Source organism: Montipora capricornis, chromosome 10 (assembly GCF_036669925.1).
Source record: "Montipora capricornis isolate CH-2021 chromosome 10, ASM3666992v2, whole genome shotgun sequence".
Taxonomy (NCBI): domain Eukaryota; kingdom Metazoa; phylum Cnidaria; class Anthozoa; order Scleractinia; family Acroporidae; genus Montipora; species Montipora capricornis.
In genome coordinates this window covers 52,445,328-52,460,327 of record NC_090892.1, presented here as the reverse complement: position 1 = coordinate 52,460,327, position 15,000 = coordinate 52,445,328, and the positions used below count along the sequence as shown (strand labels likewise).

The window sequence follows — 15,000 nt, the reverse complement described above, 5'->3', positions numbered from 1 at the left end:
CGGGCCACATTGGTGGAAGGCGAGTGCTCTCACCACTGCCCCAGTTGCTATGTGTTCTGGATGTTCATCGAAACACTCACTCCGAAATTTGAGCATGCGCAATTCAAACAGAATTCCCGATGCGCTCTGGGGACCAGATTGCGCTCATCACTATCTAAAAGTAACATATGTTCTGGCCCCTGGCAATAGGTACGAAGGCCTTGCGAAAGAAAAACGATGAGCTGACCTGACCAGTTAGTCACTTACTCCTCGTTTCAGAAACGCACGACTGTAAGGACAAGATACCGCTTCGCTGCCCAAGGCTAAAGGAAGAAGGATATTGCAAATCAATGAAACCAGACGTTCGTCTTGACATGAGGAATATGTGTGCATTGACCTGCGGGTTTTGCCGTAAGTGGCTCAGGTTGTGTAACTTTTCACACAAAAAAATGTTTAAAGAAACTTTTATTCGCTCGTTTAGATGAGAATTTATCTGGCAAATACTGATATTTGTCGACAAGAAAGCGCGCGCCCCTTTTTATAGGTGGAAAACAAAGTTTCACAAATGCAATTATTGTCCGTGTGGCAAATATTCTTAAAGAGATTTTGCGAAATATCTACTGCCTTAAACACGAGTAAATGTAATTTTCACTCAATAAAGCATGCCACATAACGTCTTTTCTCGGGTGAACGAGAATGAACTCCTCGTAAATGGCAGTGACTCAGTTCTCCAGTTCTTAAGAAAAAGGGCGTGACAGAAGGGAATCAGATTCTTGCCTTGTAATCGCCCAATTAACTATTCAAAAGAACATGACATAATTTGATGTTTTGCTTCCAGGAAAAATAAAGCAAACCGCGGAAAATCCGAGACCTACCGTCAAGCCCGCTTGTGTAGATACGTTCAAAGGATGTTATGGATGGTCAAGGCTTGGTTACTGTTCTTCAAACTGGAAGGGTCGCTTTATGCGCGATTATTGCAAACGAAGCTGCAACCTGTGTGTCCCTATTGATCCAGAATACACAGGTACTTTCATTCGTTTATGCAGCAACTGTATAAACGCAATAGATTGTTCTGTTGTTAGTTCATCGCCACCATGCTAATTGGTGGATAACAGAAAAGATCGGGTCTTTCTCCTGTTCCTTTTCTTTGTCTACAAGCATTTACAAATGGCATCATCAACTGTCATCAGTGACTCGGGAAATTGTTTGTGAAATACCCAAAAAGGAAATTGCTTTTAAAGCAATAGGAAGGTGTAAAAACAAGTGAAATTTTAGAGGAAAGTGGAAAGCAACAGAAAACGTAAGAAGTAAACAAAACGTAGATTTAAGGTGCCCCTGTGACCAAAAAATCAATTCATATTTTTCTTTGGATTTCAAAACTATGTTAACAAAACACTAAGTGACCCACGTTTTAAGCCTTGATTTCAAAAAGACACCTCTTTATTTTAACTGTAATTTTCCTATTTAATGGTCCGCCATTACTAACATTATGTTCTTGAGAGAGCTGGATCGAGGAGAAAATGACGTCAAAGGCTCACTAGTTTAAGAATGCAATACGTGTGTACGCCGCAGAATTAATATGCAGCACGGGGGTTTTGGGCTTTCAGACTTTTAAACTCACGCTTTGCATATATAATAAGCTGCGTTCACACGCTGAAATTTTAAGCAAGTGAGCCTCTGACGTCACTTTTCCCTGGATCCAACCGTCTGAGGTCCAATCGGTCAGTTTGAACGTGAGTAATGGCGGACCGTGAAATCCAAAACTTATACTCAAAGTAAACGGCCTTTGGATAAAAATCAAAGCTCAAAATTTTGCCAGTCAGGTGTTAAGCAAACACACTTTCAAAATCTGAAGGAAAAAAGAAAGTGGTTTCTTTGATCACAGGGGCACTTTAAAGGAAACACAGTTTCACATAAAATAATAATGGGTCAACCTTTCTCTACGTTGTGTCTTCCCACACTTTGTTTGAGCAGGCCATGCATTCAGCTTTGAATCTTAATTGGATCCATGATCTTATTTTGAAAAATCAAGTAGGTAAGCATGATAAGCAAAACACACCTAACGCAAATTACTCTCGGTCATGATTTAATTGAAGAATACTGTGTTCAGAAAATTACTATTGGGTTCAGTTTTCTTATGACATGAAGAATGCTTCAAGTCTTAGAGGGTATCAATGGCCTCCTCCAGTTGTTCGATAAATCTGAGCAACTTAAAATGAAGAAAGAAGTTTGTTCCTATGTGTTGTTAGGCTAGATCCAAGTCCACAACCGATTCATGAAATTGTTTTGTTTACTAAGGTGAGAAGTGCCTGGACAATGACATTTCTTGTGAATCCCTGAAACGAGAAGGATATTGCGAAAAAGAAGAATACAAAAATCACATGGAATTCAATTGCAAGAGAACTTGTAACCTGTGCCGAAGAAGAATAGGTGAGCCTTCATATGTGGATGGCTTCAAAGGTGAAGTCCTTACTAGCTCGCCCGCTCATAGAAAGTTCAATAGATTGCTAAATTTACTCATGGATTTTGGATTAGCTTGAGGTACCCTTTGTCTCCTGACATTCATCCATCCAACAGAGACAGAGACCAAGTACATGGTTTGAGTTCTGATCATGGGCATTTAAGTTTTAAAGTCGAGTTTTTGTCAAGTATGCGTTTTCAGATCGAAAAACTTGTTTTGGAGCTCATGGGTTGCTAATGATGTTGTACCCTAGAGTCCAGATCATTACACCTCAGTGGACATCCCCAACTCTACCATCGATGGGTGGTTTTTCATTGTGAGGGTGGGATCGTAAGGGACAGCAATTTATCACCCTTTTCTGATAAGAGTTGAACGTCCAACTAGTTTATGGGGAGATTTTCGAGGGAACGACTTTTGCTTTCGACGTTCGCATGCGACTACCTTGTGCAACGACTTCACCACAAATCGTGTCATGTAAATCAGACCATAGACACTCTGACACCACACAAGTTCACAAGTCGTGCGCGTGTAAGTGGTCAAAAGTTTATGACGCAATGCTAGTTGCGTGTGGAAGGTGTAAACAAATCCCGTACCTTCTAAATCTCTCCTAAGGTTTATGGTTTGAGTGAGGCTCCAGCACTTTGCTAAGTTCTGGCGGTTATACACGTAAGTCCAGTGTAATCTCGATTGAGCCAACTGTCATACAAAGGCATCCATTTCTCGTGGGTTACTTTTTACGACCGTGAATGTTGATCTAGCCGAAGCTTGGCTACGATCTTCCGCAAGTTGGTTGAAGCCGCAACACAGCAACCCAACCGGCCGGTGAAATCGGAATGGGACAAGAAAATATGTGCCTTAACAGTTGTAAGGCCCGATGTGCCAAAGCATTGGGAAGTTTATTAAATGTTGAAAAAAAGATTTCATTATATATGATTTACGTTGATATGTGCTGTTTAAATGTTACATGTGATTTATGATTGCATATTATTTGTATCTTCATTAATATTCTTAGCAATGCCTCCAACGTGTAAGGACAAACACGTTCTCTGCAAATATTGGTCTAATCGAGGGGATTGCTGCGTCAGATCTCGTTACATGATATTAAACTGCCCACTGGCCTGTAATATTTGTCATAAGGGAATTTACGACCTGTCTGGTAAGACATCACTTTATTTGACTGGTATAATCTTTGACGCCGTTCGTGAAGAAAATTGGTTTGTCTCACATTTTAAGATCTTTTGTATTCTGACTAACTCTGGCCTGATATAGAAATGAAAATATGTCGTATGTAAAACCGGAACCAAAGTTCTCATTTTCAAAAACTCGGACAGTTGATGCCGGACAATCACAACGCAAAGCAAGTATGGAACCCGCACTGAGGGCGGGAAAACCACAATTGCATCGTTTGGCTTTCACTTCTAACTGGCTGGAAAGGCGGCGCGAAAAGCCAAGTTCTCAAGCGTATTAATTTGAAATGAAAGCAGTCTTGTGATTACTTTGAAAACTCTATTGATGTCGATTGATAAACTTCAAGACCACCTCCATTGCAAAAGTTGTCCTGTATTCCTTGCAATGGATTTTTAATCATTGGTTGTCTCTTCTCTGTTTAGCTTGGTAATATAATCCTTAGATGGTCTTCTTGGTTCCTTTGTTTAGCGAATCCCTGCTATGAAGGCAAACCTTGCTTTGACAGACACACCAAGTGCTCCGAATGGACCGAGGCTGGTTACTGTGATATTTACTCCAACTTTATGTACAAGAAGTGTCCAATGAGCTGTGAAGCTTGTTACCCAGGTAGGACGTTATTCACTGTTTATACGTCTCTTGGACCAGTCATGTTGTAATCGTTGAAAAAAAGGAAATCGTTACTCTCGCAGCTCAATTATTTGTGCCTACGTAAGCTGTTAATAACGAGTGTATTTTCTACAGAAGTCACGATAACTCCAAAACAGATCCACTAGTAAGAATCGTGTTCTGGTCTTCTTCAACCCATAGTGAAGATACCGCCATTTATTACTCCTCCCCGACTAGGAACCGCAATATCACTACAAACTATTTTCCCTATAAATTGTATTGGTTGGCGAATTTCTATAGCGAAGATATCGTTGACGTCACCTATTGTCCTTTTTGTGCCAACCAGAGCCTCATTGGCTGTCGAAACAAAGGGTCATTTGTTCCTGTGGTTGGTACATTTGAAGAACGAAAGCAATACTTGTAAACAGATTAAAGTTCAATGGGAAAAGGTTTCCCACTGACTCTTGATATTTCTCAACAGTCTGGCACTCTACTTTGGACCCGAACGCTGGGAACGATCATATCGTACTTCCAGAAGCCCACAAAGGCATCGCGCGAATATGAGTTGCATGGTCACGCGCGCAAGCTTCACGCTACGTTACTTAAGCACGGGCGTTTTTGAGACGCGGACGGCGACCGGAAGAGAACGTTTCGCGTGCCAGGACAGTGGTGTCTCCCAGATTTTTGTACTAATCTTCTCTAATAGATAAAAGATACTTAGCAACGTAAATGTGGTTGTGTGAACACAAGTTAAAAGGGAAAACAGCTCACTTCCGGTTGCCGTCCTCGTCCTCTCAAACACGCGCATGTTTAAGCTCCCTAATAGCATATGATAACGAACTTCGCTGTCATATCACTGATGAAGGCATAAGAATTAGCCGAAACGTCTGTTGAAAAATATCAAGAGTCAGAGGCAAACCTTTTTCCGTAAACTTATGACATCTCCTGACTACACTTTTTCCATTTTTAAACTATCCCTATAGTACTAAAAGGGGTTTTCAAAGACCGAGCTATTAGAGAAATTTAGTATCGAGTCTACGTGAAAAGGCAAACGCTACTTCTTTGTCATAATAGCACGAAAAGTCTCTTTCTCATCAGTGACACACTCGGCTATCGCTTCTTATACCACCTTGCTGTTCTTACCACATCGAGTAGGGACTTTAAATTTTACGACAACGACGTTTGGTGATTTCACGTCGTTGCTGTTCAGAGTGCCGCAAAAATATGTGCTGAAATGCGTGCTGCACGTGCAGCACGAATGTTTTTCCTCTTTTAACCAATGCGGATATTAGCGCCGTTTATACGAGAAAAATAGTCCGCGTCTTCTATAAGCCGCGGCTTACATAAGACAAACTGGGTAATTTATACGAGTACAACTTACAGAAAGGCGCCCACAAACGAGGAAACATTGTTGCGGAAACAGTGTCTCCCGAAATGTTTCCTCGGCGCGCAAAGGAGGAAACAGTTGCCGAGGAAGCATGGAAATGTTTAACATTTTTGCCTCCCGGGAAGGAAATTTTGCTTCCGCCACAAATGGTTCTTAGGGCCGCAAACGGGGAACCATTCGCTTTCGCAACACGCAACATTGCTTCCTAGTTTGCGGTCGCAGCTGTCGTCGCGGCTAAGTTCCCGGCCAACTGGTCCAATGATGACGTAATTTATTTTGATGCCTCGTTTTGGGGTAAATTAACTGTGACGCAAGATTTGCAACATTAAAAGCTAAATGGCTCGAGCAAGCAAACAAGCGAACAAGCGAAGCGAAAAAACACCAGATTTTTCAGTGTCTCTTTCGTTTCAAATTCAGTCTAGGTTGGTTTTAGCGACGAAAACGATGAAAGTGAAAGTTGAGAGAAAACGTCAACGAAAAAAAACCCTAGGCCAGGATAAGCCGCGGCTTGAGCTAGCTGCTGTGGAGTAAGGCGCGAACTTCGCTTTTTGAGCCATTTAAACGAAGTGCTCGCGTCTTATGTAAGCTGCGGCTTATTTTCTCTCGTATAAACGGCCCTATTGTTCTTTGGTGGCGTCTCGTTGACGAACGAGGTGTAGATCTTAAAGTTCCTATTACGGAACAGACGCACGTCAACATAGAATCTATTTGTTGAAATTTCGGTATGATGATCTTATGTTGGTTTGTTTTCAACATCTTGTTTTCGGTTACGGGCTCCTTAAAATTTTTTTCCTGTTTCTGTTTCTTTTCTTTTCCAGAAAATAAATTAGCTAAGCCATGCAAGAACAAGCTGGATGACGCGAACTGTGAGCACTGGGCTGGAATGGGTTATTGCCAAAGCAGACCTGAAATCATGATTTACAAGTGTCAACATGCTTGCAACTCGTGCCCCAAAGGTAGTCAAAGTTAGTTAGATGTGATACTGTGCGAGCATCTATTATAATGGCTTTCGGAATAGGTGGAGACAACGGTGAATTAAAAACAGACGACGGAAACAAAGAGCCCTGAATCTTTGCTAAAATATCAAGCCTATTCGTGGGGTCTCAAAGCGAATAAGATTAGTGGCGGCTTTGCACACGCGCGATTTCAAATTTGTATGCTTAGTTACCTGTCCTGTGGATGGAGACCAGGCTACAAAGTTACTTTCCCTGTGGAGGCTACTAGTAATTAGGATTCGTTGTTTTCTAAGCAGCAATAGAAGAACAGAGCAGCTCTATCAAAACGTATAACAACGTTATCATTAGCCTTACTTGCATACACAGGCCAGTAATTCAACTTAACAGCAAGTTTTCATTTTCTTCCTAATCATCATTGCTCTATTGCAAGTATTTTTACATTCATTTACATTCTCCTTATTCCAAACATATTGCGTCATTCACTAAAGGCCGGGACACAATAGGCGACAAGTCGCGGCGACAGGTCTCTGCGACGAGTTGCTCTGTGTGTCCTGCTTGCAAAACAAGTCGCTGCGGCACGTCGCCTGTTCTGTGGACACGCAGTAATCTCGTATGAAGGGGAATGTGAACTAGTTTTCTAATTCAATATGGCTGACCATGCGACGCTCTCTCATTGGTTCATTTATATTTTGTCGCAGCGACTTGTTGCCGGAAGTGTACACACAGTGCGACAACGCTAGTTTGAATTTGTGGGACTTATCGCGACCACAAAATTCTGCCGCAGCGACAATGATTTTCATAAAATTAACCTTGTCACTCAAGGCGAATTGTTGCGGCAACTTGTCCCCGCGACGAGTCGCAGCGACTTATCGCTTAGTGTGTCCCGGCCTTAATGCTTGTTTTTTCTGTTTTTTAGAGCCTGTGAAAATTCGGCCGGCGCAGCCAAAGGGTAAGAAAATACTGTCAACACTGTCTATTATGACGCAAAATAATGTAGTGGTTGAAAGTCACGTGTCGTACGAATGAGCCAGTCAGAATAAATTGGTACCCAAAGCGGAAAACGCGGACAGGCAATTTTGCCGCTCATAGGTAGAGAAACTGTCGAGAAAAGACTGTATTGGTGTTAACCGATAAGAAATCAAGGCTAATACTTCCAAACTTTAATTCCAAGAGCATAGTAGAAGCACAGCAAAAGAAGAAACAGAGTAGTAAAGGTACAAAAATGTGAAGTCGGGATTGTTCTGAACGCTTTTAATTGTTGATCAACTCAATTTTAACGACAATTACTTGGTGATTAGAAGCAATTAACTTTTGTTAAACAATAGACTTGCGTAATTAGTATCAATTGTGTCGGAGGACGAAACAATTATTCAGCTAATCTGGCTGCTCTTTGAAATTAAAATGAAAAGCGCTCTTGCATAGCTAAATAAATTGTTTCCACGTTGGTTTGATCATAAGCGCAATAGTCCATGTTACAGTTGTATGCTTAGTTACTTGGCCTATGAATGAAAGTGAGGCTGGAGATGACCTTGTTTTGATAGAAACCTCACTGCTTTTCTTATGCAAATTCTTACTAAATAGCATGACAACACTGACATCATTAACATTAGAAAAAGAGGGAGGTCTGTAACATAACAAGGTCAACACCAGCCTCACTTTCATTTAAAGGCCAGGTAACTAAGCACACAACTGTAAAGAGGTCTATTGCTCTTGTATTCACTTCTAATGTCTTGCTGGAATCAAGGCAACTGTTCTCACGATTGTAATGAAGGAGGAGGTAGTTAATGTCAACGTCGGTAAAGGAATGAATAGATGTGGTTTTTCCGATGATGAATAGGGAATACCCGGAGAAAAATCCGAGTTCTCACTTTCCGCTTACCTATCAGTCTTTCTTCCCCAAATCTTTCCAGAGTTACCATTGAAAATCTACATCTTTTCAATGAAGCTGTTTCTTTCATACTGACGTTTTCTGCAGCATTGTGATTCGTTTTGTTGAAGGCATTAAGTGTGGTGCAGCATGTAAAAAGTGGCTTGAGCGAGGACAGTGTACTACTAAATGGAAAAGGCGCTGTTTAAGAACGTGTTTGGCTTTGGGATGTGACGACGAGCCCGTTAGACCAGAGGGTAAGATGATTACACGTGGAATGTGTGTATGTCCGTGTTCCAGCATGGCTTTTTCGACGTTGCCGCAAAGCCGGCGCCGCATTTTGCTGGAAAGAATAAGCCAAAGCACAACCGTGGAAAGCCTGTGCCTTAATCTTTCCTCGGAAATTATGAACAACGGTTGTTAGAGGGGACCTTCGGTTTATTGTCTTTCAGAGAAGTTTTGGAGGTCCAACTACTTGCAGATAAAACTGAAAAAAGTATCTCTTTCCCTCCACATATTTATAAGATCCCAGGTCTTAGGACGACTTTCCATTTGACAGAACTGACGGCCAGAACGGGCATTTGGAAGGTCTAACTCTACAAAAGCTTCAAGTTAACACACTTGGAGGATGATATATACTCTTAAAGCAGAATGCGAGGGATTATCATGAAAGTGTTCATTTCAATTTGTGCATTTCCTTTGCAAACTGACGGGTCTGGTCGGCCAGTTCAAACAAAAGCCGGGAAACCTGAAGTACCCTTAGTACCGGGATTAGAATCCATTCCCAAAGCCAAAAGAGCCAATTGGGCAACCTATCCTCTACCTCTGAAATGACTACTATCGACGCTTGGCGCTTGATAGGGATTATGGGAAATGAATATCCATTTTTAAAATCCTGGGAATGTTCGATTAATAACCCCTTCACTTAACCACTAGACTACCGCATCGCTAACTGACAGAACCCTTTTTAAAAAAGTATATCAATGTATTTTTTCTTCCGAATGCCGCTGTAAACGTGTGTATTATCACCGGCTAAGAAACAAGTTTAAAAAGGAGAAATTGTCGGTGACCAAACCTCAAGATAAAGCTCGCCATTTTAAAATCAAGTACTAGACTTAACCACTATTCAGCAATGATTTTATATATACCAATTAAATTTGATAAATAATCGATGCAATTGTCAGTTGATCTTTAGTTGTCAAGTGGATAAAAACAGTTCCTTCACATTGGGTGCTTCGGGTTTAAATCCCGTCCAGGGATACAACTTTTACTTTTTTTCTTTTTATCTGCTACCACAAGTCCTGGGACAGAGTAATCTAACTTGACGATAACAGTCACTTCAGGGAAAATTACGAATTGTCGATAATCGTCATGTCAGAAGTAGAGAATATCTTGAATTGGGTGTTACCATTAGCCAGTCGTACAATACTTTTCAATACTTCTGTTTTAAGGAAAACAATATCATTTTCGAACAGCTTACGTCTCACGAGAGACCAAATAAGCCACTTGCGTTATGCAATGAAGGAATCACCTTTTTTTTTTTCATAAGGATCTTACAGTAGGTTTTGACAATGAAGTAACTGAAACTCTTTTCATGTTTTTGTGGTATCTTTCTACTCAGGAGCTTGTTCTGAGCCTTTGGGTGTTGGATGGAACTTCACCTTGCCAGACAGCGCTTTTCAGGCCTCCTCAAGTCTGATTGCAGGTTGGTTGGTTTATTTTGATATTGCGCTCTTCCAATAACCGGCCAACAGCATTTGATAAGAGGCTTACTATTCATATGTTCATTCATGCTCTGTCAGTTTTAAAAATAAAGCGAAACTATTGATGCAGTTGAATCAGTGAAACAAAGGAAAATTAACAGGTTAATTCAGGGTAAATGAACCCGAACGACTGGCTGAGCTGGAAAGGTTTTTTTTTTCAGTTTGCCGGCTGAAGGCAAAAACCTTACGAACGTTGTGAGGGTGTATTCTCACGATATTGCTGCGTCCGTTTGGTTGAAGTGCAACTATTTTTGTTTAAAAACTGAAAATCCTAGGCATCATGATATCTTAAGTTTAGCGACCCTCGGATTTTAGAGTAGCTTGATGTAGCTAGTATCTCCGAGAATTTACCCTCCCAACCATAATACACAACAGAGGACAGACCACAACACCGGGAAATCCATGCCTTTTCATTGCGAATAGTGTGTGGGTTCTTTTACGGCCCCACAGGTTTACGAACATTGAAGGGTTGTGAGACGGGGCCTATGGTTTATCGTCCTTATCCGAGAAGAGCATTTGCAGCTTTCATTACAAAGGCAGCACTTTCTCCTCAGTTATTTAAAAGACCCTGAGTGTTGGTCCGGCCGAAGTCGAACCACAGCCTCCCGCAAATCAGCCCGGTGCTCAACCAACTGAACCACCGGTGCATATCAAATAGGTGTTCTAAGCCAAACCAATTAACAGTCGTTTGCTAGTTAATTATTTTGCTGTGGGTCATGTGGTTTGTAGCCTCCTGCGCCGACATTCTTGTGACTCGTCACACACTCTTTCCTCCTTAAAAGATTGCGTGACGAGTCACAAGAATGTCTTCTCAGGAGGCTATGTGATTTGTGCATCTTTTAATTTCCCTTGTATTGCAGGTACATGGGATTTTGGTGCTCACAATGCTCGACTCTACAAAGAAGATGATCGCATGAGAAGCCGAATAGGCGCCTGGTGTGCAAAACATAAAGATAGCAATCAATGGTTGCAAGTGGATCTTGGAAAGATCAAGTTCGTCACAGCTGTTGCCACACAAGGTATTAAATGAACACACTTAGAATTTTCATTTAACCTGCTGAAGCACTCTTTAGAAATTTGATGTTTTCAACAGCGGATCCAGTTTTTCAGGTAACACTTCGGCGGATCCAATCTTTAAGGTAGCTCAAACCAGTTTCAACACTTGAAAGAAACGTTTTAGCGGAGCTCCGCGGGCGCCCCAAGCGCGCGCGCGCGGAACCCATCGATGTGAGAAAATTTGGTTTCATAGCCATGACGTCATGAACGTCCGTACGTACGTACGTACGTCCGTCCACCCCTTCATGTATGCCACTGTGACCAGTACACGTAACCATATCACGGGCTCAAGTTTAGAGCTCATCGAGGAGACAATACTCCATTTGACACGGTAGCTAGTTTCCAGCATACATCTTTGCTATTAGACACCAATGTTATGCTCAATTGACACCTGTCAAAACTAGGTATCCGCTAACCAGTATCACGTGACCATATCGCGGGCTCAGTTGGCCCTTATCGATTAGGCCCTTATCGCTTGCTGAGGATTTGCTTGTTTTCTTTTAAAACTCTTGCGATTCAAGAAAAATTAATTGCCTAACTGGTGAATTCGACAGTAGATTTCGATGGAAAAACCGATATCACAATTATCCCTTCGTGAGTTATGCGATCAGTCGATTTTTCAGGTGAGATTAACCGTGGAATTCACTAGTTAGGCAGCAAAGAAAATGATATAATTAACCAATATCTGGGAAAACCAAAAGGCGGACAGTTCCAAAGCCTTTTATTTTCAACAATCTTACAGCCAGTAAGAATAAAGAAGGCGGGAGCTCCGCTTTTAGGCTTGGCTAAATCTATATATTATTAGAAGGATTGACACTACAACACTTTACCACTTAATAGCAATGTTACGGTACCATATCAAACACCAATTATTGCTGAAAAAGATTCTGCCATTTTTTTGTGACGTAAAAAGTTACCGTGGCAACAGGAAAGCCCTGCAAAGACACCCCATATTTTGGCTTTAACTGCTCATATCTCAAAAACGAACCCGGTGACCCCCATTTCTTATTTCTGAAAACTAAGGCCAAAATATAGGGTGTTTATGCAAGGCTTTCCTGTTGCCATGGCAACTTGTTACGTCACAAAAATGGCGTTCAGCAATAATTGATGTTTCACATGGTACCATAACATTGCTCTTTTGTGATAAAGTGCTGTAGTGTGAATCCTTCTAATAACAAGGTCTCTTGAAAGTGTTGAAACTGGTTTGAGCCACCTTAAGTACATGGGGTATCCCCCCCCCCCCCCCACCCACGCTTCCCTCTTCGGCTCCTCCCCTGTATTTTATCACAATTATTTGTTACCTTGCTCGGTAGGTCGTGACAAATACTATGAGCATGTCAAGTCGTATGAACTGGCCTTTAGTAAAGATGGACAACGCTGGAATCATTACAAGGAGAATGGAAGACGACGGGTGAGTGAGCAGATGATATAAACTATGGTTGCACAGTTAATAATAACCATTAAAATTTTCTCAAATTTGATTGGTGCATTAACTACTTTAGGGTTGAAATCGGACAGTTGGCTGAAATCGGATACCTGAATTCAGACAGTTACATCAGCCAATCACATTAAGTGCACTCAGCTTAATCCACCAATCACAGAATTTATCACAATAACCATAGCAACAACCACTTACCCTACCAAACTGGGGATTTTCCAAAATGGACAAATTTGCAACATTAGACAGTGAAAAAGGAATGCATTAACTTTGTTTTCTCGGAAATTGTAATGGTTATGATTAATAGGTAACAGGACTTCGTGTCGTCCAATTTGGTCTCTAATCATTCTCGTGATTAAACAAATCGGACTCCCGCTACGCGGTCGTCCGATTTTGTTAATCACTCGCATGTTTACAGACCAGATTGGACTCCACTCCGTCCTATTACCATTATAAACTACGCTGGGACTACAAAAAATATCAAAGTGAAATGGTTTGGTATTTCATTGGTGTTTATATAATAAGCAGAACATTATATTACCGCTTGGAGTTACGAAATTTCTCATCTAGTGTTGAAAAATATCTTTGGTCTTCGTTGTTAGGTATTACCCGGAAACTGCGATAACTTCACCCCTGTGATCAATAGGTTGATTCGCCCAATCCAGGCCAGGTTTATCCGCTTCTATCCAAGAACTTACAACAATATTTGTATGAGAGTGGAAATATACGGTTGTAGCAGACAAAAAGGTCAGAAAACTTGTCGCGTTTTTCGCTGTTCACCTCTTCGCACACTGGTTCATTTTAATCTATTTCTGACGTCCAGGGATCTTAGAGCATCCAAAATTTGCGCCCTGTTTAGTGTTTATTGATCTACTCGTCGTTTCTCGTTAGGTTATGAAAAACAGAAAACACCACCTCCAGTGAACGCACTGCTGTTATAAATGTGAGAGACGAAAAGCCAACCTCTACAGGCTGTAGCAGCATTGCCTGGAAGTTGAAACGAGAAAGAAGGATATGCGCATGCGATTCGAAGGCGCTTTTGCTGGCTCTTTGTTTTGAAGAAGTTGGCAGCAAAATGGAAGAAATATCGCTGCTTCGCCATCCTGACATGCGAGTCACTTGAGTTTGTTTTGGCAAACTTAGATGGCCCAAACCAAGCTAAACCGTCTGCTTCTTTCCAGATGATGGTAAATTATAATTTAAACCGCATTTTAAGCTTGATACAAACGGTTTATCAAAACTGTCATAGAAACAAAAGAGATGACGAACTTTAGGCTCGAACGTTGGAGGGTGTAAACTGAAGGTGGCAGGGTACTGAAGTTAATATTATGAGGGTTGCAGGTCATTGTATCACCATAGCTGAAACAACACAAACCTTTATTCATGCTAACATTAAGCCTAAACACTACGCTTTTTATAATGTTTAAGCCTAAGGTCAGCATTTTTGTAAAGATTTGGGTTGTTTCAGTTGTGGTAAAACAATGGTTTAGGGTTAACCTGCAACCTGCAACCTGCGACTTTCACTTTACATCCTCCGCTCGAACGTACAAATCTTACCACACAACTATTTCTAGACGCTGCAGAGAATCTGGCAATCTCTGATCCAAACTTAAGACACTTAAATTTGTTTCCGATGATAGGGATTTTCAGTTATTGCAATTTTATACGCTCATTATTTATGTTCTTATTTATTTGGGTAGCTTTCGTTTTTTTTTCTTTTTTTTAAATAAAAGAAGGTACAAATGATGATAATTTCACTTAGCTTAAGAAGAACATATTGGGTGGAGCGCGAACGTGAGATGCCGTTCTCTCTTGACCCGTTCCCCTCCCTACAAATTCATTTTGACTTGCACACCCACGACACTTTGCCGTTGGATACAGTAAAGCAGTAGTGTAGCAGCTCTCGTCACCTGCTATTGTTTGGTATTGTAAGCAGCTTGCATGAATTGTTTTTAAGTCTAAAACCGTGTTCACACTCGACGTTGATTATGATCAACTTAAGAAGTACATACTCCATTCAATTTTATTCAATTATGGTTCTGTTCACATCTGCGAAAATTCAAATACAATACGCAGGGTAACCTAGCAGTGTGAGACAAAATGGCGCCCTATCGCGTGGCTGCCACGATTATCATCACCATCATGTGCTTGAGGCGAGAAGAGAACCAAGGATAGCTTCCGAGAATAGAAGAAGTCAAATCCAAACCTTCGCTCCATAAAGCGATTAGAAGTTTCGTCTGCTCATACCACCACGTGCTCGCCATTCTGTTCAATTAATTACGCATTGTAATTACTTCAA

General features: G+C 41.2%; 1 protein-coding gene across 6 annotated transcripts in view; it reads left to right on the top strand.

Annotated features, from left to right (window-relative positions):
* LOC138021342 (uncharacterized) overlaps positions 1-15,000 on the top strand; it is a 39,029-nt gene that overhangs the window by 22,037 nt on the left and 1,992 nt on the right. For 5 of the 6 annotated variants that reach the window (XM_068868191.1, XM_068868190.1, XM_068868194.1 and 2 more), the window contains exons 11-23: positions 259-390; positions 818-1,003; positions 2,278-2,439; positions 3,453-3,596; positions 4,097-4,234; positions 6,440-6,577; positions 7,494-7,526; positions 8,576-8,701; positions 10,066-10,149; positions 11,068-11,226; positions 12,577-12,674; positions 13,304-13,448; positions 13,593-15,000. The exon at positions 13,593-15,000 is cut by the window's right edge and continues 1,992 nt beyond it. In XM_068868191.1, the coding sequence (XP_068724292.1) occupies positions 259-390; positions 818-1,003; positions 2,278-2,439; positions 3,453-3,596; positions 4,097-4,234; positions 6,440-6,577; positions 7,494-7,526; positions 8,576-8,701; positions 10,066-10,149; positions 11,068-11,226; positions 12,577-12,674; positions 13,304-13,448; positions 13,593-13,642 (1,595 nt within the window). In that variant the 3' untranslated portion in view covers positions 13,643-15,000. The remainder of the gene's footprint in view (positions 1-258; positions 391-817; positions 1,004-2,277; positions 2,440-3,452; positions 3,597-4,096; positions 4,235-6,439; positions 6,578-7,493; positions 7,527-8,575; positions 8,702-10,065; positions 10,150-11,067; positions 11,227-12,576; positions 12,675-13,303; positions 13,449-13,592) is intronic. The other variant, XM_068868189.1, reaches the window with a different exon arrangement.